Source organism: Plectropomus leopardus, chromosome 19 (assembly GCF_026936395.1).
Source record: "Plectropomus leopardus strain MGB_pleo_1.0 chromosome 19, ASM2693639v1, whole genome shotgun sequence".
Classification (NCBI taxonomy): Eukaryota; Metazoa; Chordata; class Actinopteri; order Perciformes; family Serranidae; genus Plectropomus; species Plectropomus leopardus.
Window position 1 is genome coordinate 18,662,895 of NC_142194.1, and position 25,152 is coordinate 18,688,046.

The window sequence follows — 25,152 nt, forward strand, 5'->3', positions numbered from 1 at the left end:
CCACCTAACGGTCCTCAATACCTGTCCCGGGTTGGGATTGGTTGCAGCCTTGTTGGGCAGGGCCAGAGGGTCAGACTGGGTCATGGAGTTATCGCTGTTAGCACGCAGTAGGGGGTGGGAATGAGGGAGAGGCAGGGTGTGGGCGCTCTCTTTTCGCTTGGGAACATACTTTGGTGATTCCAAAAAGGGCACTGAGGATAAGGGTGTGAGGTTAACAGGGTGAAGAATCAGAGGTGAGTATTAAGAAGGAGTAAAAAAAAAAGTGAGGAAGGAAAGTGGGGTTTATGTGACAGGATGAAATGGAGGGAGAAATTAGGTAGATTGTTAGGGGAAAGGAAGGGAGATTATAAGGGCACATACATGATAGATTCAGGAAAGTACAAAGAAAAGCAGGTGCTGGGAACTGATTGTAACACTTGGTAGCATCCTCAAAAGATGCAATCAGACATGAAAGCTTACCTACGTCAGAATCTTTGTGGTTTTTGATGATTTCCCCGAGTTCAAAGTGGCCAGACATTATAGCTAGCTGCAAACACACAAATGAGACACAAGTGTTCAAGGTTTTGCAATAATGCTGCTTCTTCATTTTTTGGGTTGCCTCCTTTTTCTGTTACAGGTACAGTGTTTAGGATTTAGAACCAGGAGCCGAATTGTCAGCAGGAGACTCCTCATCTCCTAAACAAATGGACCTGGTGTTTTAGACTAGTAAACACACTTCAAGCAGTTTCATGGTACAGATTGGTGTTTCTCCTACTCTGCTTGACAAATCGAAGACAAACCATTTGCCATACTCCTGTGACTGTTTGCTCACCTATTTTCTCTGATAAATTAGGATCAAGATTTTCAGGTTTTTGCCAGAAGCCGAATTATCTGCAAAGGTCTTTTCCTCCCCTAAAGAAACAAACCCCCTGATTTAAACCAGCAAAATCTCTGAATAAGGCAGTTTCACCATAAAAAAATTTGTGTTTAATCCCATGCAGCTTGTCGCGGAAGGGCTGCTAACTATGATCAGCGATACGAAAATGCAAAACGTGAATGGTCCTCTCTAGAGCCAGTGGTCAACTTGTCCATTCTGGGCTACTGTAGAAACATGTTGAAGCAACATGGTGATTTCTGTAGACGAGGACCCGCTACCTTTGTAGATATAAAGGGCTCAACAAAAAAACATTTTTTTCCTTTTTTCAGGTGATAATATACTAAAAAAAACAATTAGTGTATTTAATTTCCGCCAATATATCCCCCTACATCTTAGACATTGGTCATTTAATCGATAGTGAAACCATATACCTGAAAAGGGGTCTGACCAAGCTTATTCTTTGCCTCCTTATTTGCTCCCCTGTACAGAAGAACGCGGATGCAGCTTTCCTGATCATTTAGAGAGGGAAAGTGATGAGTTAATGCCTTTAGAAAAAGCAGCATTGTAATTATAGTAATAATAGTTTCATATAAGGTAATCTGTTTCCATACTTGCCTTGTTGTACAGGGCAGAAATATGAAGTGCAGTGTTCCCTGAGGCATTTTGAGAAGAGGTGTCTGCTCCATAAAACAGCAGATGTTCCAGGTGCTGGGCGAAGCCATTCTGGCAAGCCTTTCCATGTCAAGAGTGTGATAGAAATATCCACAAATTGTCATTATTAGTCGAATAGTATAGAATATTCATTAGAATAGAATTAGGCAGAAAAGCGCAGAAGATGAAAGATATTGAAAAAGAGATACAAAGAGAAAGGGAGACATGTATCTTACATCCACATTTAGATCTGTAATTACTCTTACAGAAAAACAGGTCAGAGCCAAGAGCATTGCACCACCGTGGAAAAGAAAGGAAACAAAAATCATTAAAACAACAGAAATAAGCCTTCAGCAGCCTGAGAGGTTCCCTCATACTTTTTTCTGCAGGGACTAAAATATCACAAGATACGTACAAAGTAAAGAAAGAAAACAGAGCATGGCAAATCCAAAATAAAATACCATGACAACCAGCTTGCAGCACAAACGCAAATTTACCAGAATGTCACAGAGACATAATGTAGGCAATGCACCCGTATCTACAGTAAGAAAGAGGACCAGTGCTCTTTCTGATGTGGACTGAGATGACCCAGGTTTAAACAGGGTTATAGGACACTATTTGGTCACTTCATTCAGTTTCACTTTTTTGTAATAACAAATCATAATTATCATTGCCTTTGCCTCTGAGAGGCTGGTGGGGATGGTGAGATGGCAGGATGATGGGTACCTTATGTATTTCTTCCATTTCAATCTCCTCTTCATCCCTGTGCTATGGAAAGAGAGAAGGAGGGGAGGAAGGAGAGAGAATGGACACACGAGTGAGGAAGGTGGAGAAGAGAGGGGTGTGAGAAAATGCTGAGAGAGTCAGAGGGCGGTGGAACGTGGCATCTACCACAGACATGAGACAGACACATGTTGGTGCATTGCTGAAGTTCACATTAAGAGAGACAAAGACCAGAGATACTTAACATGAAAATATGGACGGAAATGATGAAACCACATGGGAATCAATGGACAGATAGACAGATTTGTATTTGGGGAGTTTATTATCATTCTAAGAGATTAAACTTCCATTGGTACCTGATGGGACTCATCCCAGCCGTTTTCATCCCGCGTCCCTAGCTTCGCCCTGTAATACAGCAAGGTCTCGCAGCAGGAGGTGTCGCCCCCTGTCAGTACAGTGTGGTACAGTGGGGTCAGGCCACAGCGGTCTTTGTAGTTTGGAGACGCTCCAAGGGACAAGAGAGCCTGGAAAGAAGAGATAAAAAAAAAAAAAGAATTACTTCTCTAATGTGTGGGTGTATATATTCTGTCTGTATGAGAAAATGAGAAGGAAGGAAGGAAGGATGCAAGGAAGGCAGGAAGGAAGGCGGGAAGGCAGGATGGATGGATAAACAGATGGACAGTAGATTTGTCTAGCCATTTTTCAGTTGTAGAACAATTTCTCACACACACTGTAGTATGCCTACACACACACACACACACACACACACACACACACACACACACGTGTTTACAGGTAAACATGTGTGAGACATATGAGCTATGTATGTATACATAAATAATGGATAGATAGATAGATGGATATATGATAGATATATAATTAGATAGACAGATAGATGTGACTTTAATTCAAAGTTCTTACCATCAGCCCAGCGTGATTGTGAGCCCTGACAGCTTTGTGCACCGGTGTGAAGCCATCTCTGCTTCTGAAGTCCAAATGAGCACCACCCTGAACCAGCAATCTGATGCCCTCCACCGGCAGGCCCGACTGCACTGCCACAGAGAGCGGGGTCTCTGATCCCACAGAGGGAGGCAGGGGGTCAGGAGAGATGGCAGGTGGAAAAGTGTGAGTGAAAAATCCATCCTTAGATACTCTGATAGAATTTCATACCATCACCCAGTGCCACTTAGAAAACTGTTTATTGGACATCCGAAATGAATTCAGTCAAAAATGCAACTTGCAAAGAGAGACAGAGAAAACGGATTGTGTGCAAACTCACCTCCACTGTCAGGATCATGAAAATTTGGATCGAGACCTTTATCGAGGACTTTTGCCATTTTCTCTATTGCTCCAGTCTGAATATAATCCAGGAACTTCTTCAGACTGGCCTGAGAGAAGATTAGGAAGGAAAAGATTGTCTGAGTGGAAATGAATGTTGTGCACCAGAAATATTCAATAGATGCAAGAAGAAATACCTTTGTGCTGAGTTTGGAGAGCGCCTTTTCATCCAGATTCGTCTGTTTATAAACTCTGGTTTTGTACCTAAACTGAGGACCAGAAAAAAGATAACACATGAAAGCTGTGATTCATCAAACTGCAAAACAATTTAGTATATAATATAAATAAATAAATAACAATTTAGTAATAGTGGACATAGTGGAAATAACAAAAGATCATTATTTGTGCTGCAAATCTGTACCTCAGATTAATGTTTTATGATCTGAATATTTTTTTAGCAGAAAGCAAATCTGGGAATCAAAACTGAGTAAAAAGAACTCAAAAAATGATGGCTTGTGCTTTTTGAGCAAATAATTACATTTTGTTCATTTCAGCATTGCAGCTTACTCTTGTTAACCTGCAGCTAAACTCTCTCTCTGTTTCCAGATATTCATTCTCCCACTCAAAGTCGCTGGAACACCTCCATGAGTTAATTATTTTGAAAAACAATCTAATTTTGTTGTCTGTTTCTTGGAAAAAGCTCAATCACATGTACAGTAAGGCCGCACTGGAAATAGGGCTGGTAATCGGCACTCAATAGGTATTTAACAAAAATAACCAAGCCCCAAGTAGTATAGAAACGTCTCCATTCAAAGATACCTACATTCGATTGTTTTTGTATCCAGATCTAGAAAAAAATTACTAGATTGGTGCAGGAAAGACTCAAAGTTAATGGGATTTTTGATTGGGTTTTTTTGTTAGGTGCCTTAAACAACGTCTGTTGATAACAAGTTTAAGAGACTTGAAGAGATGTTAAAGTCATGTGACTGTAGTGTTGTGTAGTTAATAGCCTAACATTAGTTTTTTACTTCTAGAAATAATTTAAATGGTGTTTTCTTGAGATAATCGTACTGAACAAAATGTGTAAGCATCATTATGTTTTGTTTGCCTGCAGAGTTTATTTTCTGAAATAATCGCAAATCCAATGGAAAAATCCCATTTGCTTTTTGTTAAGGGAACCAGGTCGAAGCCAACTTCAGTGTCAGCCTACCAATAAAGGTCTTATGTGCAGTATTCTATTTTCATGGTTATACTCGCAGATAAACAACACAATTTTTCTTCAATGCAATGTGTGACTGGCCCATTTATGGATAAGCTACTATCCTGTCCAGTGGTGTGGTGAAGTCAAGCACGGTGATTTGGCAGTTAAGTGTGCTGTGATGCCACAAGCGTGATCAACAATACACTTCCAATACCTCCAGACACTATACGCCTGTGGAAACTGGGGCATTTTACACAACTAATGCTTTCATTCACACCATGGGTATTAAATTAAGCAGAAAAAAGGTAACAAATGAAAAACTCTATTGGTATTGGTATTGTCACTTTAAAGGTATCATAATGTTTTATAAATGTCTTCATAAAATTAAAATTGTGCCTATAAATAAATGAAAGTTAATGTTGATTATTTATTCTAATTATCATGAAATATCTTTAAACTATCCTTAAATATCTTTTGCTCACAAAGTGGGCAGTTTTCTTTTAAATACAGCGAAAGCTGCATAGAGCCATATACATCATAGGATCTGACATGCAGTAAAGCCCGACATTGTTTAAACACAATGTACTCACTGGCATGTCCTGACAGGCTATTTTACCTTCCTGACCTTAACTGAAAACTGTGTATTTGTTTGAATATATTGTTTTCTATAGATATTAATGATATACATGTAGCAGGACTTTGTAGATCGTTCTTATGTGGTCCTCCAAATGCTTCAGAGCTTCCTTTATTCTGCCATGAATGAAAATTAGGTGTTTGAATTCAAAACACTGGTCTAAAACATGCTTCAGAGAATCAATCCTCAAAACCCCTTTGAGTCATAAACATAACATCCTTCAAAAGATGAATTCACCGAGATCATGTGGGTTTGCCTTCCGCTCTCTCACCCTCTCTCTCTCTCTCTGAATGGGAGACGTCAATGAAAACCACCTGACTGGATATGCTGTCAACACATCAGTATTGTGCTGTGATGGCAAACCATTGAGGACTGTGTAGGTGAGAGGAGAAGCTCTTTTTAGCAACTGAGAGCTGAACAGAACAACATTATGCACCTCAGACAGCCGGAGAACAGCCGCATATTTCAAGCACCAGAGGTGTGTTTGGACAACATAAAGGAGCAAATTGGCCTAATGCTTTGAAATAACTACAATTTGCTTATTAGCTGGTGCAAAAACTAACAGAAATGACAAAATACTGTATACCAGCAAATACTGTTCTTGTTCAAGCACTGATGTGATTCAGAATGGCATTGCTCGTGTTAAAAATACATCCACTCATGGAGCTGTGAGATACATTCAGCTGAGGAGCAGTGTTTAGTTACAGGGCCTCATCAGTCCACAGACATGTCCTCATCTGGAACCCTGTCAAGAATGTAAACACCCTGGTTTGAAGCAAAACCCTGAGTGTGGGATACTGTCTCAGCCCCACCCAGCTTATCAACATTTACAGCTGCTGGACCACCAGAGGGCACTGTGAGATAATTCTATCACACCACCATGTCTTAGTATTGATGTCATCTCACAGCCCACTTGCTAAAAAAGTGGAGACATATAATCTAATTTGTATGTTACATAATGCACAGGATGCAATTAAATCTATGAGGTGGATATTAGTTTTGCCCAGATTTGTTCATTTACTGTGTTCAACATGGGAATTTTAATAAAAAGTCATTTTTGAGTAATTTGTCTGCAATTTGAGAACATTCCTTTTGGTTTTTACTTAATTATGAGCACTAAAGTTTTCAAGTTATGACGCAGTGCAATAGTTAATGTACTCAAACTACAAAAGCTAGAAAAGATGAGAGATTCACAAAAATAATTTGAACCACTGCTGCTGTTATTTAACTTTTTTTTTCCGAATGCAATTTGAAAATGACAGCAATGATGTTTTTCTTTAGGAGCAAATAACTTAATAAACAACGTAAACAAACAAGTAAAAATATAAAATGAAACAAATATATATGTATCGTGATAAAGACACACTCAGTCAGAGCAGCAGCTACCACTAAGGAAACAGAGGTCATGTCTTCTTTGACTTTTGTCTAAATTTGGAGGGTTGTAGCAATACTTTTTGGATATTTTATAGGCAGATATTTTATGGGGGTTTTTTTATACTTAGTATATTGAATTTTTACAACTTTGAGGCCAACAAGTAAATACATGAATTATTTCCCCTCTAAAATGTTATTCCTGGTAGTGTGGAGGAGTCTCCAAACAATTATAATTTAATTTTCAGAAATTAAATTCATAGGCAATATGACTGAACAGCTAACTGTAAAAAGACTTTTTTTTAGCATCAAGTCAGACATTTTTAGTGGGTGTTGGTGTTACAGAGATACTCCTGTAATTCTAACGTCCTGGCTATAGCTTTGCACTAAGTCACCATGCACCCCCCCATACCTCCAGGTAAGGCACCCCTTTCTCAAAGGTCTGTGAGTAGTCTCGCAGGGCCCGCTCCTCCTCCAGGAACTTGGCGTCCCGTCCATCTCCAGCCGGCTGGAAGAGGCCATAATTGTAGACGTCCCACAATGACTCGCTGAGGGAGCAGATGATCTGCTGCTTGGCGTTCCACACCGTGCAGTCCTGGTCAAACTGGAGACACCTCTGACAGACACACAGAGAGCACAGGTCAGCGTGGAGGTCAGCTAATGTTTCTGTCAACGACACCTGCTCTGAATGACTTTTACTTTTGATACTTTAAGTGCATTTTTCTGATAATACTTCTGTACTTGCAGGACTTTCCCTTGTAATTTTATAATGTGGTATTGCTACTTTAACTTATAGGGGAATTATGCCTATTTTCAAAATTCATACATTTTATTCCTATGGTCCCATGGTCAGTAAACATGAACCCAAATTCAAAAAATAGAGTTCTAAAACTCAAATGTGTGATGTTATAGCATACATAGTCTGGAGCTGCTAAGTTAACAATAATTTGGGAAAAATGCTGTAGATGACACTGAGAGCACCTAGGGGAATGTCCTGAGTATATGTGTACATTTTCTGTTTCAGAGCTGAAAACACTAGAACAGCATAAAGCCTGTTTGGGTCCACAAAACCCCATTCATTGTCTATACAGCAGCTCTAGACTTAATACTTGATGACATAAGTTTGAGACTTTGTTTGAAAGAGAGTCATTCATATACACAGATAGTGACTGAATTTCCTATGCCAAGGAAATAAAATACTGGAATTCCTAATTTATTAAAGTAAACGGTCTGAATACTGCAAAGTGCTAGGCTTCATGATAGAAGCTATAGCCTGTCTTGGTCTCTCACTGTTTCTGATTTTGTCTTCTTTGGGTTTTTTTCTCTCCCAAGGAAACAAGATCATTTGTACCTCTAAGAACTTCTGAAGAAAAGTCAATAACATTGAAACAGCAACTAATTTCATGGTAGTATTTGCGTCTGTAATCCTGCACGCATTTATATTAATACACACATTTGCGGATAACTTAGTTTGGTTAAATAGCCGACCAATGGCATTTTATTATTATGGATTAATAATGTAGTGTGACTGTTTTAAGATCAGTCTGTGAACGATGATTGCATGAGAATGTGGTGTGTGCGGAATATGAATGCATTACCTGTAAATAATTAATCATCTGCCATATTCATGGAAATAAGATGACTTAGTCTGTCAGTGCTATCAGGATATAGGGGTCTATTTATTTTCACATCACTTTCTCTCTTAACCCTTCATGAGGAAGTAAATATTTTATACTAGCATAAATATTAACCTTTTGTGCTATATTCTTAATATCTCTTGATGCGTAATGTCAGATTTATGCCACAATCCTGCAGAGAAAGAACAAAGTAGCTTAAAGAGAAAAGCTCCTTTGCCTCTTTCTATATATCTGTGCGTGATACACTAGAAGCTCACTGGCCTCAGTGAAAAAAACACCTTGGGTGTATCATGTGTATGTGGTATGCTTAACTAGATTTCATGCTGATTTGTGCACTGCCAATTCCCTTATATTATTGTGGGGTTTTTTTTGCATTTTCCACAGAAAGACCATCCTTTTTGTCCTTTTCTTATTAAAGTCTGGAGCCTGAGGACAGAGCCGACCGGGAGCAAGGCTTTAACAACAGGGCTGAGAGCCCTGAATGAGATGTATGCATCCATGCTATTGCTCCATTTCAGAGAACTGTAAGTAAAATTGCACAGCTCAGCACACTTCCACATCCCTCTTTGCCCCCACCCCCTTGAACCCCCCACCACCACCACTACTAGGTTGCACTATATGATAGTATAACCAACTCTATTGGCATGGCAACCAGTTCATTAGTGAAGGCAGGCACCCGTTGCCGTAGCAATGTCTTGGTGGTCCCTGGGAGGTAAACCACATGATGAGGATGTGCGTGTGTATGCACATGCATATAAGTGAGCTGCGAAGTATATGTGTGCGTTATGGGAGTGCATTTGTTTTGTGCATATAAATTCACAGCGTGCGTGAAAGAGAGAGATCAACTGGCTAATCCCTGCAAGAGAAGTCTAAGGTAATGTAAACACTATATTACAGTGACACTTCTTTCCCCATCGCTCTGTTTTCTGAGATCTTCTGGGCAGTATTGGTCCCCACTCAGGAGAGGTATAAGGAACTTCCCTGTGCAGTATTATGGTTTTTAGAAATGCATATATCCTCCTTTTTGCTTATTCACTCCCCAACTCTCTCCTCATAGCATTTACTCCCCTTACTCTCTTTAACTAGCTCCCTCCCTCTCTTCATCTCTCCTAATTCGGCTCAATATTATTTCAGCTGTGAGATTCCGAGTGGGGAGTGTTTGTCAGAGCTGAACATGATGCCTGTGGCTGATGGAGAGAGCAACACAGACGGCTTCCACATATTCCTTCCTTTACAGCGTCACTCACTTCCCCAGCTCTCCCCAAACTCATTAAAAACCTATTAGATAATTAGCAATTACTGTTATATTGAGGGCAGATTAGCTGACATGTAGAACGGTCGGCATGTTCAGGGAGTTGGAAATGGAGAAAGGGAGATTGGGGGAGGGCTTAGAGTGGGGCACCCATTCTCACCTGGATATGGCGTGCGTGGGCTGGCCAATTCTCACCTGCTGCCACCGTACAACTGAGAGCTATGTGTGAATTGATACTGACTTCAGTTTTGGAAACTAATTATGACCATGCCTGACCCAAGGCAGATGCTTACATGGTGTTGCTGACTGAATATGTCAGCCCTCGCAGGTTGCTCAACACAAGTCAGGCGTGTGTTTTTTCCTGCTTCCTTTTGGGATTCATCCCTGGGCTTGTGGGATGACTGGAATGGAAAACGCTTTGAAATAAGAGATGTGCTTGAACATTTGCGCACACTATTTGGCTAATGTGAAAAAAAAAGTATGCATCAAGCACCCATGGGTTCTTCTCTGCAACTAATTTGAAACAGATGTAGAGTCAACACTGCAGGAAATTATGGAGAAATAAGTAATGAAAAAAAGTTTAGTTTAGTCTGTACTTGCACAAAGATCAGATTTTGGAAAGCTTCAATAACCCAAATGCATCATTTCTATCATTGCTTTTTTATGTGTGTCGAAATAAAAAAGACAAAAACAAGTTTTCGCTTTAACATATCTTAATTAAGTAAATGTTGACTGCACAACGTAATGGCTGTAGAAGAATGACACCATCAGGTTTCCTGTAAGCCTCACTTTCACTATGCAATTTTGTCTGCCACATAGAGCTACAATCAGGTTAAAAACAAGCCTGACCCTACATGAACCTGCATAGTTTCTGTCCAAGTCTGAAACAAGCTCAAATCAATGCAGAGATTTTGAGCCTTAGCCAGATTAAAAATCTAAATTCCTAAATTTCTATTGTAAAAAAACAAAACATTTAATGCAAGCTAAAGTTAACTAAAGTTTTCTCAGTGCAGTATCAGATATTTGTAACAAAATCTCCGACATGCGCCCAAAAATGGTTTTATGCCATACATATTACGGTAAATAGACCCTATATAACATTTCTCTTTATTAATGAGAGACAGAAGTCTGGATGAGTTAATGGCAACACAGCTCATTAATCATTTATGATATTACAGCCTATAAGTCCTGCATTAAAAAAAATAAAATAAAATTAGAGTGAACACGACCCAATTTAAGCCTGGGGAGTTTTTAAAAAATTACAGCATGGCCTGGCCTGAACCTGGCTGGTGAGTCACGCACATCGGATTTGGGCAGAGAATCAGAGGTTTACTGCTAATAGAGACAATCTACTGGGAAAATAATGCCTCCATTTAAGGCACTAAGGAAGTGCGTCAACCATTGGTCAGGAAAAGCTTTTGTTCTCCCCAATATTTATTTGTAGCTATCCCCAGTTGCCAAAAAGTGTCAGTATAGGTTTTGTGCAGTTACTATCCCCAGTAGCAGAAACAGTGGATGGTGGAACAACAGAAGAACTTTAGAAACCGTAGTAGCTACTAGGCTATAAGAGAAAACGGAAAGTGATCCGACTGTATTTGCGACAGCGGCGCAAACAATAATACCTCTTGAAAACACTAGAGGGGGAAAGTTAAAAGTTGTCTGTATCCACTTTACAGCTCTCTCTTTCTCTCTCTCTCTCTCTGAGGCAGTAATACCAGAGAGAATTGGCTTGAACTACTTCCTCATTTGGAAAGACCTCCAGTCTGTGCCCTGTTTGCTATGGAGATTTTTTACATAGATAACTAAACTTTTTAAAGTTTAATTTTGATTGAGCTTGATGGTTCTTTAACACTTTCAAACCTTGGCAAATTGGCTTAATTTCTTTAAAAACCTTGGGAAAAAAAGGCAATGAGCAACAAAAAACAGAAAGATGCAAACGTTATCAAGAAATTACCTGAAATTTGTGAAATACATAAATATATATATTTTTTCTAAATGTAAAAAGTGTTTAAAAATTATAATTTTGTAACAGAAATACTTCATTAATAAGTAATTGTGATAATTATAAATACAGTAATTTTTCCCTGGCTTTTAAAAATTAATTTTCGTAACCAGTTACTGTGTAAAACATTTATTACCAAGTTGCTCATTGCCTTTTCACCCATGTTTTGCAAAGAAAACAACTGGCTCAGCATTCAAAATTTTAAATATTTGTGAAAGGCATCTAAAAGCAGCACAAAAATGTGGTTTCAAAGGATTAACATTTTTTTCTTATGATTCTAACAAATTCTATGTATGAGGAACACTTTTCTCACAAGTTTTTTTTATAAGGCACTGACCCGGGCGACATAATCTTTTTCTGCCTTAACTCTACTGAATCTTTGGACTTGTTTATTTTGTAGATCAAATTGTATTTGGGGGTCAAAGGGAACTTCTGATTGTTTCTTGTGTGGTGGTCTTTGTTTCATAAAATCTTTAAATTGTGTTTGGTGTTTTAATGAAAATGTGCACCTACTGTTTGTTTGATGTCAGGAATTCCAATGCGGAACACCATCATGGTCAGGTAAGTGTCCTCCATGGGAGCCATTGTGGTCATGCTGCGCTCCATGAGAGCTCGTCTCTTCTGGAGCGCATTCAGGCCTGCGTGATGAGGCTGCTGATTGGCTGCGATGAGATGATGCTGTTGCTTACTGACAGGTTGATGATGTAGCAGGGCTTGATTGGACATATATGCGATACCCCGGTTGCCCAAGTTGCCTGGCCTCAGCGGTCGTTCTGCTCTCTGTCTCCCAACCACAATGGCTGCTGGTTTCAGCACCTCACCACCTTTCCCTTCCCAGGATTGTCGTCCTCCCGTCATTTCCTTCTCCTCCGGACCCTCTAACCCTCCATTCTCCGTGTCTCGTCCATCTTCCCCTTCTCTGTTTTCTCCTCCCTGCTCCTCTTCCTCCTCCTCATCCTCCCCATCTTTGTCATCCTGACCGGGATAAAAGTGCTCATTATTTCCCAGCATCCTTTGCTGTGCAGGGGGTCACTGCAGAGTGGGCTGAGTGACATAGCTGTCATGGAGACAAAACATGGCTATCCCATGAGACTGGCTTCATCCTTAGAAACATGCTGTAGGAAACAGGCAGAGAAGGAGGTAAACATTGGTCATTTAACTCTTACACTGATAGAGTGAACTTAGCAGAATTAGAAAGTATGTAAAAAGACACGTGCAAAAACTAGAAAAAAAAACTAGCCACCGGCAATGCTAATAAGTCCACATGTGTGAATGAGCACACAGCTGGTCCACATTTTCCATTTAGCCACTGGGAATGCATCGGGGAATAGCAGGCTGATGAAAGACAGGCTATATATAAACTCTGTGAATTTGCATCACAGGTTCTTTGCAGAAGAGAGTGAGTTGGGTATGAAATTTAGCTTCACATGAGGTCAAGATCATTTGTGCTAATGGCGCCGACCTACGTCTGAGGCACAACCCAGGGCTAACAGCTAAATGTGAGCTCCTTAAAGGAAAATTCCACCCTCAGATACACTGCAATGCTGGTGTGATTCTTAAATGAGGCGTTGTGATTGATCTTTTGGCATACTCACTGTCCTTTCACCTGCTGCGATCATGTCGACATGGTTCAGGGATATGATACAATGCTTTGTGACAACCTCTAGAAAAGTGTCTCAACTTGCTGTACAGCTATAACAGCCATAATAAGAGCAATATATCTGGCATTATACTCAAATAAAAGGTGGTTTACTTGCGCAAGCAAGGTTATGGATTGGTAATTTAAAAATGTAGGGATTGTGCATTGATTGTTGCAGTGTGGAAAGCTTACGGCCAGGTGAACCTGTCAATATTTCACATAAGCTGCAGTGATTTTTTAAAAAAATCCTCAAACAAACCTTCACCTGCACTTGGTGAGAAGTGTTCGATTACATACAGAATATGTAAATTATTTGGAGGCAGGTTTTTACTTTTTCTTCAGTTTGATTCAATTAGTTCTAGTGCAAACAGGTTTATTTATTGCTTTGTGGAACTTGAACATCCTCTTAGCTTCATTGATACTGTATATGACATGTACCCTTCCCAACTTGTAAGCTTTTACAACCAGCCTGGATGCCTTTAAATGAAAAGACCAGGGGGCAAGTTATCTGGATAACTTATCACTAGTCCGCATTCTAGATTTAAGGTGCTTTTGGGGAATTACTCAGCAAAGGTGTCCAGACAACTCTACGAACCTGGTTCCAGGATATCACATTTGAGAGTACTGGCATTCGCTTAATGGTTGTTGCATTGTTTAAGAATATGCCAAACTAAATTTAATCTGAAGTGTATAGCAAAAATGCAGAAGCTTTTCCAATAGAAAAAAAAATCCACAGTCACACTCCTTAAAGGGGTAATAATGATTTTTTTTTTAAGTGGAGCTATATGACATACTTCAGTATGCCATAGTCAGTGTATTACCTTCAGTTGATGGCTGTCAGCACGACTCTACTTTTTCAGAGCGGGCAGGAATACCACCATGGAAGCTAAGCAATGTACTGCTATGAATGGGGGCAGCAGCAAAATGTCTTTTAGCCACCTAAATGTAAAAAGATCAATGTCAGTTTAAGTGTATGCTGTATTTAGAATATCCTGTGATATGACCTGTCCAGGGTCTCCCTGCCTCTACTCAGTGTCACATACAGTAGGCTACAGTCCCCCCATGGCCCACATAAGAAAAACCAGTTACTTACAATGGATAACTGGCTTTAAATTATTTTCACCGCTTTAACTTGCAGTCAGACTGCCTTTTTCTAATGGCAAACTCTGCTATGCATCTACATCTATGCTCTCTTCAATGCCACCTGACTACTGACAAAAACGCAAGTACACGTTGCAGAGCATGGGAGTTTCTGGTCTACCTCTGACTTGATTGGTTAGTTAGTTTGTGCCATTGTGAGACCTTGGAGAAAACGAACTGGTCCTTTAAAGTGTCACAGAATAACACAAACAGACTAAACAATCATCAGCAACTCCTGTGTTCTGCAAGGTAAAATTACTGTTTTTTGTTAAAGGAGCCTGTTGGCATTGAGGAGAGCGATGCAGCTGCTTTAGTTCCACCTTAGAAAGAGTGGTCTATTGCAAGGTACAGTAGTAAATGTTTTCTAAATATAGCATACACTTAAGCTTTTTATAGGTGGCAAAAATATGTTTAGCGGCCGGCCCCTGTCCACAGCAGTTCACTGATGAGGTCAAAGAGCTCCAACAACACTTGTAGTTTAAATAACTTTATTGGACCGATGCGTTTCAGCTTGTGGCCTTCATCAGGGTTATCTGGATGATCCTCATCATCACCCGGATGACTGATGAAGATTTAGATAGCTTTAACATTTCTGGCCACAAAACTTTACTGCCATTACATGAAAATATCCTGACTGACATGATGTCAGGTCTACTGTGTTTGGCAAGTTATCTGCATGAAAAATAAAGTACTATCAAACAATAAAATGGGCCCACAAATACAACTTGCATCACCAACAACTGCTACTAGTAACTTTAAAACTAAAATAGTGTCTTAGGGTGGATTTTTGCTTTAAGATTATTCTCATTGCTTCACTGTTTCAGATTTGGCATACTGGCGCCTCCATATGTTCTGTCCTGGTTTTTCTGTGGTGAAGTCTGGCTACAGGGGCTTTGCCATCATGCAGATCTGGACCATTGCCAACAGCCGCCTTAATGATGGTGAATGACGCAGGGAATCTCCCACTGTCTCATTGGTAGTTTGGTGCTCTGAATATCATATGAGTTGGGAGTCTGAAATAGATGGGTATCAGGACAGATGGAACTCAATAAAATATCAGATGAAATTAGGGCACAGATCTAAACCCATTCAATCACAGAGTACCAACATGGAGAGTCAATCAGTTTTTAGTAAAATATGTAGAAAACATGGTGCTGATGAGGGTTAAAGGGGCATTAAGTGATCTATGACTTTTGACTTATCAACCTCTATCGGTGACCAAGGACATCAACAGGTGTCTGGGACAGCTTACAGTGGCCTGAAATCGACATAAATAATTATGAAGAGATGAAGAAGCTGGTCAACAGCCAGAGATCCAACAGAAACAACTGATGAAGAGGTCATAAAGTATATATTAAAATACTGTTACAAGAGGATTGCTTTGTTATCATTCTTGGCTGGAAAGCAAATTGTCCTTGCTTGTTTGCAAACACTGGCTCTACTTGTGATTGTAGTAAAGTTGAAAATCTGTGTCTATACTGGGTTGGGTATTGTTTAAAATATTACAATACCAGTATTCTTGAAGAGATACTGACACCATTAGAGTACTTCATTCCATACCCCTAATGTGAATGGAGTGGAGTGTAGTATAGACATACTTTCCAACATTTTGGTGGCATCTCAGCACGCTAAAGCGACAATGCCCAGCTGACACTACCAAACAGTGATTAATAGGTTTGATGACGTTTCTGTGTTGGTGGGAGTTTGTTGGAACTGTTTGGACTGATGGCTTGGTTCTCGTTGGGAATCACAGGGTTGAGTTTATGAACGATTTTAAGGTTTGGATTTAAGTGTTGTGCATGTGCATTACCATTTCAAATAGTAAACCTAATGCTTCAGTTATGAATTTGACTTATGAACTTGAACGTGAGCATTCTTCACTCCCACATCTGTTAACAATGCTCGATTTAGGGCAACTGGCACATCAACACAACATCAGCATGGCTAGTGCTAATGGCACTTCATACAAAGCAGCTGGCGGTACTGCTGAGACCAGTTCATATGGATATTTGAAGGGACTTTTGTGAACAAATCAGTACAGATTCCAACAGAAAAAATTCTCACATTTATATATAAATTGCGACTGCTGGTTTTGAACATCAGCGACATCTGCAGCAAATCTGAAACAACACATCAAGCTGAAGCATCTGACCAGTCTCTGAAAGTTTATGATGATCACAAAATTGTATTTCATTAAGAAAAGGGTGAAAATACAATGGTTCATTTTTGGCACTGTGAATTTAGTTAAAATTCAAACTGAACACAAATGTTAACTTATTTATTTTAATCTGTGTGAACTGTACTTTGAGCTTGCTCTTATGAAGTGTGAACATGCACAACACTGTTGGATTTTGGTTAATCTGATCAATCAATGTTTAGACTTGTGTAAATTGGCCTAGATTGGCCTAGAAACTGGTTGGTATGTCTACAAAATCCAGCCAAACTCCTGCAGCTTTACACTACAATTTATTTCTCGCAATGGAACAATTCAAATGATAGTTACTGAAACTTTCAAAACAATCATATTTTAAATGCCAAAATTAAAAAGTCTGCAGTGTTTGGATGATTGACCAGATGTATGCAAAACAATCCAAGCCTGGCCTGTTTATGTGTCAGTGGCCAAAAGGAAGTCTGCTAGCTGAGCATTTCTGAGCAAAAGAGTGATACCACAGAGGGAAGAGGAGTGGCTGTGGTCAATCCCCCAAGATGCTCCGAGAATGACAGGGTGGGCCACTTCAACACAAACACAATGTCTGTCAGAGCAAGTGAACCCTGAGAAAAACTGAGAGACAGAAACGGGGGGAGAGGAGAAAACGGAAGGATGGTCTAAGAAAAACTGTAACCATTTGATGAGTATCTAACTACTTACTATAGACTGATGTGATAAATGACTAAACAAATGTTTTGGCTGGCACTTATGAAACTTTTTTTCATTAAGGTAAATTTAAGGGTCTCTGTGCCTATCAATCACCATAAAAAAGCTCAGCTGCTACAAATGGCCATTATTTTTAGAGAATAGTGCACTACAGGACCCTCCACTGGCCATTGTTGTTTGCATGATTTACATTTTTACATCTCCAAAATTGATGTATCATTTTTAAGCCCAAATACCTTTCTAATCAAAAGCTAACAAGCTTTGGAGATTAACACTATCATTCAAGTACACCAGGAGGGAATAGGGGACGTTGATTTATGAACAAAGTCTCATCAAATATTGATCAACATTGAGTCTGCACTCGGCAAGATAAGGAACTAGAGGGACAGGCTGAGAGTTGATGGAGCCTAATAATTGGGATGTAAAAGCGAAAGGGGAATACACAAGAGAGAAAGATGGAGAGAGTTGTAGTTTGCATAAAGCAGAGTAATCAGATTGAGAGAAAAAAGGGGGTGAGAGGACGGCCGTGACTGGAAGAGGAATGAGAGCGAGTGGAGAACTGAGCCAAAATCTACAGTAACGTGAGGATAAAAGTAGGATGACAGGATAAAATTTTGTCATGTTTAAAATAAAGCGCTATTTGATTTCACATTCTAACTATGCCAATCACACCTCCTGAAACGCCCTCCTCAGCCTGTACAACTCATAATGGACGTCACAATTCGTCTCGTCTGCCTTCCCCACCATGTCACTCAACTCCTACACTCTGCCATAACAAATAGCTCAGACTTAGTCAGTTCCTTTTAGCCAGCTGTTTGGCTCTCCTGTCCCTGTGCTGGCCATCAGCTCTCCAACTATTTTTGACTTTTCTTTCTCTTGGGAGAACGCCGGTGGTGGAGAGGAATGAGTTTTACTCTCTTGACAGAGCAGTCTTTCTGAATCTTATGTCAGAGGCAGAAAATTTTTACATTGAAGCTCTTCTTTTTTCAGCCACTAACTTAAATTTTTCTTCAGTATGACTTATTGGAAGTCAGCAAGGCTTATTTTACCACAGTTCACCCCAAAATCAAAAAAATATAATTCGCCTTTTACCTTTAGTGCTAATCATCAGTTTAGCTTGTTTTGGTGTGAGTGGCTGAGGTTCTGACATATTGGCTGTAAAGGTGTCTGCCTTCTCTTGGATATAATTAAACTAAATGGCACTCTGAGCTGTAATGTTAACTAGCTCATGGTAAATGGTAAATGGACCTGCACTGGTATAGCTCCTTTCTAGTCCTCCAACCACTCAAAGTGCTTTTTATGCTACATGACACATTCACCCATTCAAACACACATTCACACAGTGGTGGCTGATACCACAAAACAAGGTTGATTTCAAGTCCATTTCATTTGTAAAGCCCAATATCACAAATTCAACAAAGGGCTTTACAACATACAACATACAACATCCCAAAAATGGTAGAAACCTCAGGAAGACCGACTGAGGAGTGATCCCTCTTCCAGAATGGACAGAAGTGCCATATATGTCATTTTTACAAAACAGGTCAACATAATGAAATTACAGTCATCAGTATGACCGAGCTGAGTGCTATCTAGTTCAATCATATTCAAGAGGAGGCAAACATCTCTACAGCTGATATCTCCAACACTCCTCAGCTCACACCAAAAAAATCTAAATTGATTAACAGCAGTTTAAAGTAAGAAGAAAAATACACATTTTTGATTTTGCAGTTAATTGTCCTTTTAAAACCAGATTCAATTCCTTATTTTGCTGTAAAGGCTACTTCTTCAGATTGTGGAGATGCTCTGCAGAAAATGCAGGCCACCACAGACAGATAACTTTCAGAAATAAACCACTATCTTGTGGTGTGCAAGTGCAAGTTTGTGACTCAAATGTTTTGCTCACACTTGTCGCAGCTGATACAGTTGTATCAAACTGCTGTACGTTACTTTAACCTTGAAACATCTTAAAGTCCTGTAGTCTTAGCTGTTGTGTGTAAATAATATGAGCAATGTGAGTTTGTCTGTGGCTGAAATCTGCTAAAGTCAGTCTGTGAACATGATACAAGGGCTTTTACAGTAGCTTGACATTTTAAAAGTTTTTAATGTATTCCTGGGTAATGAAAGCATCACCTATATACTTTTTGTGTTTTCTTGATGTGCTGCAGTAAAAGAATATGACACAAACAGGAAAATTCATGCTAAAAAGACTAGCACTGAAAGATACTCATTTGTTTTGTCTAACTTGGACTGTTCATGTTTGCTTCAGATAAACTTTGAATCTATTTTTACGGAGTTATGACTGTGGATTTTGTCACCCGTCACAAACACTGGAAGCACATTAGGAAGTGATCTGTTCATGGTAGTATGAAAGTATGAAAGAGGAATAAGGACAGAGGATCATAGAGACTAAAAAGAGACAGTCTTCATATGTTAACCTATCCTTTAATGTCCAAACATACACTATGATATAATTTTCTCAAATGATTGCTTTATTTCTGATCTTATGGGCTCCTAACTCAAAACCTGGATGAAAATTTCAGCAGTCATGCAATGTAAAAGTAGAAAACAGGGACATCTGAAGATTTCAGAAGTTGGCGAGCTGGTCTGCCCAGGGGAGACCAAGAGAGCAGCTTGACTTCTGATGATTAGAAGCCATGTGGAGAGTCAGAGAGAGGATTTCGATAGATCTGGGCCGACATGGGTCCAGAGAAAGTAAGGAAATGGAGTGAGAGTAAGATGAAGAATCAGGAACTGATTAATCATGATAACGAGGACAGAGATGGATACCCTGCTTGAGCACCTGGAAAGTCGAGATGGATGGACGGAGAGATTTGTAGAGAGAGGTCACTGATTTCTCTCGTCTCTATTCGTCTTTGCCTTTCCTGAGTTCTTTTCTGTGCAGTTCATCATCCTTTTTGCAAAGCACAGCAAAATTGCAATAATGACTTTGAGGCTCATTTGGTTGCTTTAGTCCTTGGGGTTCCGTATAAACAAAACATTATGCATGTTTTGGCTAATAAGTCAAACTCAAGTTTACTGCAGTGCAAATTACACACAAAAAATAATGGTGGATATCTTGGACTCATTTTAATGTGTCATCCTTTTTTCCCACTGCATTTTAAATGATAAATTACAATATGATTATCTTCTGTTACAATATCTAACTGTCACTACATATATTATCTGTGTGTGCTCTGCAGAATTTGCTGTGATAGCTGGTGTGACAGTGTTGTCTGTGTGCTGCAGGGGTTATTTTCATCAGTCTCGAATGAATATTCACTCAAATCACACTATGTACTATAAAGACCTTATGGACAGTCAGGTCAACTTATACTCATATTTCCACTTTTTGTCAATCTCTCTCTCATCCTCTCACTCACTCATACTCTCCCTATGTAGGACAGAGCATGTGTATAGATATATTTTCAGTGTATCGGTCCCCGGAAAGTAGAATTGGAGATCATCCAAGGAACAGATTGTCCCACTTTTACGTCCTGCAAAAGTGGAGCGGCCAAGTTCTGTCCTCTATATCCCTCTCTTTCACTGGGTCTCCACCCTTCAGCCTCTTTCACACCGCCAGTGACGAGGAACCGTCAAGAACACTCTAGGCCTACTCCAACACAGGATGGATGGGGTGAGTCACTAAACTGAGGGGAGAGGGCTTGGTTTTATATGAATGGTGCATCACTAGCCATCAGATCTGGGGGTGGCGCTCTGACGTAGTAGTTTAAGGGGGAAGAGCTAAACTGGGGTATCATATGTGGGTACTGTGTGTAGCCTCAGCACTCATTAAAGTTGACTCCAAAGCATAATAAAGTGGGAAAATCTTTTTAAGTTTTAATGTCTTTTTTCTCTAAAATGTGGGTCTGCAACAGGGGGTCTACAACCCCTAGGGATTCCTCAGAGTTACTGCAGGGGGGCTGCCTTTTTGATAATTTAGGCTTAAATTTCAGTTCTTTTTTTCTTGTCTATTTTTATTTAAAATGTATCAGAAAAAACTCTAACTTCTATGTTAGCCTACAGGAAAAAAATTATTCCTGGGGCACTCTATTGGCCAAAAAAGTTGTTTACAGTAGAGTAATTATACTATCCAACAAACATTTAAATTATAGTACACAACACTAACCAATGAATCCATGTGTAATCATGTAAGCAAGCTTGCTTTTATAAATGGGCAGCACTTACCCATAACACTGAGGTGAACAAGTTAGCAAATATTTACGTACTATTGAAACATAATTGGCCAGTCAGCTGTGATATTATTCCAAGTGTAAGCATGCATGTGAGCCACAGTGGATCACAGAGCAAGAGCCTCTGATACAGCGTCCATCTCAGAAACTGCTGTCAAAAGTGTAGTGAGTGAGGCTAATGCACCTAGCCATGCTTTAACTGCTGTTACATTTGCAGCAACAGGCCAGTGCATACAAAAAGATTTAGAGTATTATCTCAAGTGCAACTCAATTTGACACAATAAATGAAATAGGGGGTCCCTGCTCCATCTCTCTTTGAGCTAATGGGTCCTTGACCTGTAAAATGTTGAAAACCCAAGCTCTTAAACATAAAAAAAACAAGTTTATTGAGGAATTTAACTGATTTGTATGCTTTCCTGCTGCAATGACAGGGCTTGGCATTTTCAAGTGGTAATTAAATCTGTGCTTAATAAAATCTGATGAAATGCAAGTGCTTAACTGACAATCATTGCGCCCTTCATTAATTTTTACAGGCAGATAACAACACCAGTGATACGTTCATCTTCCATGCATCCAAAGATTCTGGCATTTCCCTCAGCGAGGGAAGTAATTCTCCTATCCAACACAAACAGACGGCTGTTAGTCAATTGCATATCTGATGTTAATCTAGCAAAAAATGGTAACCCTGCTAATCAGTAATTAAGTGGATGATTAAAATAATTACTCCCAGATCCCCATTTCACAATAAACATCCTGCTCCTTTGATCTGCGTTCCAGCTCGATCCTCCCCATCGCCATCTCGCCAAGGACGATCTTTTTTAAGAAAAAGGGGCCACTTCATAGGTTACACACAGCTCGCCTGATGTTCCAAGCACGTGTGCACTGCGCATACACACATATACACATGACTCTTTAAACAGCACTCAAACACATCTGTCCTGGAAAAACGTCTGGCAGAAAGTGGCATTAAGTGCCAGACCAGTCAGCTTGAGCTTGGCTGGCGGTCTCGTGTAGATCAAAGTGGGCTATCTTTCCCCTCAGACTGGATATAATTGGGTCAGGTGGAGCGTGCGCTGAGGGCCTCACTTGGGCTAAACTTGGCTGGATGGGCTGGGAGACCTCAATGCAGCACAGATTTAGGAGTGAACATCCCCTGCGCTATTTATAAGACTTCCCCCTTCCCGTAAACATTGTTTGATACAGTAGCTAAAGCTTCTTTGTCCTACTATAGAAGAGAAATCCCTATTTCAGGATTTCTCATTCTCAACTTTTTTGGGCCCGTGACCCCATTTTTCATAAGTCAAAATTATGTGAATCTGAGTATAGACGGATCTGGGGAGGTTCCGCAAAAATAAGCACAATTTTGTTTGGTGTTTCAGTTCAATGATTAAGTTATAAGTAACTACTGACTCTAAACCAGATGCGCTGCAGTTGATTGTAGTGACCGCAACTGTTGAAAACACCAACAGAACAATCCCAAATCTAGTCAACCCCATCTGAGAGTGGGATAGCACCTCTAAGATTGAGAACCTTTGAACAAAAAACCATGCAAATGTGATTTCATTGGCACCTTCACTCTTAATATTATTATTTTAATGAAGCACAACTATTGCAGTTCAATAAGCTCAATGTGGGCCAATATGATACACAGCGTTCCTGTTTAATGTTGATCAATTACATAAAGTGTTACCTTCAGCTATGAATTAAATGACACCACATCCCTGGTTGATGTGCAAATTTCTGTGGCTGCACCTTAACCAAACTGAGGTATATGACACTGATTTGTATCGGTGTAAAACTGCCAATAAATAATAACTAATACAGCTGCAACACCTGAAATGCATAAAAATAAGTTGGTGCAATGCATGTTTAAAGGTAAAGATTTGAAGTTAATTTCATGTAAAACAAATTTCTGTTTCACTCTCTACACATGATATGACAGAAGGTGTATTAAAATGTCATGAAAACAGAGACTTCAAAGGCAACTGTGCAGCAGGTTGCCTTCTATTTCAACAAAAGACAGAGGGAAGCGCAGATGTAGAGTCAAAACATTTCTAATAAAACAGACCATCTTTATAATTCCTGGTATCAAGTAACTTTTTCAAAGGCAGCTTCTACTTTTTAAACTTGTCCCAGAGCTCCTAACAAAAGACCCCAGGCCTCAAATACAATGAAAGCAGGCCAAAGACAAACTAGTCAGACACACAGAGATGAGCGTGGGATTAAGGCTTTAGGGTGGATTTTATGGCAGATAAACAGCCACAAACAGACTGCCCAGTAGTGACAGTTTCACTTACCTTGCACGTCCATTGACATAAAAGGTAACACTGAGAGACAAAAGTCAACAAGATACTAATAAATGCTGTTAGACATGGCTGACAAAGTGAGGACCATGTCGACGCCTGTCAGGCACCATTAGAGTTCGTCCACCTACCATGTAATGGGCTATAATTGGCTCTACAGACAGGAGGACCCTTCATTCTTAACTTTATACAACTTATAACACTTCTATTATTGCTGTATACTTTGAATTGTCAAGAAACCTGTTTAACGAAACCAGTAACATCTACAATCTTGAAGCATGAAAGGAAGCGAAAGCATGAAGAAACCAGTGTTGTAGTACTCAAAATCTAGTCTCAGTCCTGGTCTCGTCTCGGACTCAAACATACTTTTACTTGGTCTTTCCTTGGTCGGGATTTGATTTCAAGACTGGTCATGATCACAAATCCAGGGTGTCACTACATTGCCTGTGCAGAAAAATTATTATTGAATAGAGATTAAGTTTAATTCAGTTTTTCATGTTTGTTTGCTCATAGAAAACAAAAAAAAATCCAACATATAAAATGAATCTCTGCAATGCCTTTTGAGTGATTTACTGAGACACTTCTCACTGCACACTTTCATTCACACATACATAGTATGGCAATAGGAGAGGTGAATGAAGAGGAATCTTTATTTGTTTTCTGCAGGGTTTTTGGGGTGAATGTGGATCTCTCAGACCAATTTTAGGAGTGCCTATTGTTTGCATGTCTCACATTTTATCCTAAGTGTGCTTTGCAGTGTGGGACTCACGCTGGTCTGCTCTTGTTCTTGTCTCAATACACTCTGGACTAAATCATGACTTGGTCTCGGTTTATGTAGTCATGACTACAACACTGGAAGAAACCCTCAAATACATGTTGCGTTTTGTATCAAAAGGTACCATCGCCTGTTTTGAGAGAGCATCTGTATAACTGGAGGTAAGATGTTGGACAAGAAAAAACAAAGAAGGTGATAAATGTGCACTCCCCATCCAAGATATTTAATGGAAAGTGTGTTCTTTACACCTGCTCTCGACTCTAATCAGATCTACACTACCTTGTTACGACCCTGAATTAAGCCAAAAAAATACCAGCTAAAGTGCCACCTGACCCTGCTGGCTTGAAACAGGCTGCTCAGCAGCCCAGAGGCTGGATTGAATCAGCAAACAGTGAGTTTAATGAGGTGAGACTATTATATAACTATAGCTAAAGTTATATGACCACCCACTTGTGCTATAGCTCTGTCATCATATGATGTATTAGTCTCCCGTTTTCATGTCATCAGATTTACATATTAAGGCTCTAACTGGTGCTGCCCTGCTTTAAAAGCTGCCAAGTGCACAGTAGTGTTTCCTGATAAAGTCCCTGTAATCAGTGCATTTAAAATCCAGTTGTTGCTC

At 39.7% G+C, this 25,152-nt stretch overlaps 1 protein-coding gene across 1 annotated transcript in view; it reads right to left on the reverse strand.

Moving 5' to 3' along the window:
• The window catches only part of LOC121958391 (SH3 and multiple ankyrin repeat domains protein 1-like), a 54,143-nt gene that overhangs the window by 26,135 nt on the left and 2,856 nt on the right, over positions 1-25,152 (reverse strand). Inside the window, exons 2-12 of the mRNA XM_088070403.1 lie at positions 12,119-12,720; positions 7,127-7,330; positions 3,706-3,777; positions 3,510-3,618; positions 3,152-3,303; positions 2,587-2,754; positions 2,234-2,275; positions 1,472-1,588; positions 1,288-1,365; positions 460-526; positions 22-191 (exon numbers count right to left, since the gene is read on the reverse strand). Of these exons, the coding sequence (XP_087926529.1) occupies positions 22-191; positions 460-526; positions 1,288-1,365; positions 1,472-1,588; positions 2,234-2,275; positions 2,587-2,754; positions 3,152-3,303; positions 3,510-3,618; positions 3,706-3,777; positions 7,127-7,330; positions 12,119-12,616 (1,677 nt within the window). The 5' untranslated portion in view covers positions 12,617-12,720. The remainder of the gene's footprint in view (positions 1-21; positions 192-459; positions 527-1,287; positions 1,366-1,471; positions 1,589-2,233; positions 2,276-2,586; positions 2,755-3,151; positions 3,304-3,509; positions 3,619-3,705; positions 3,778-7,126; positions 7,331-12,118; positions 12,721-25,152) is intronic.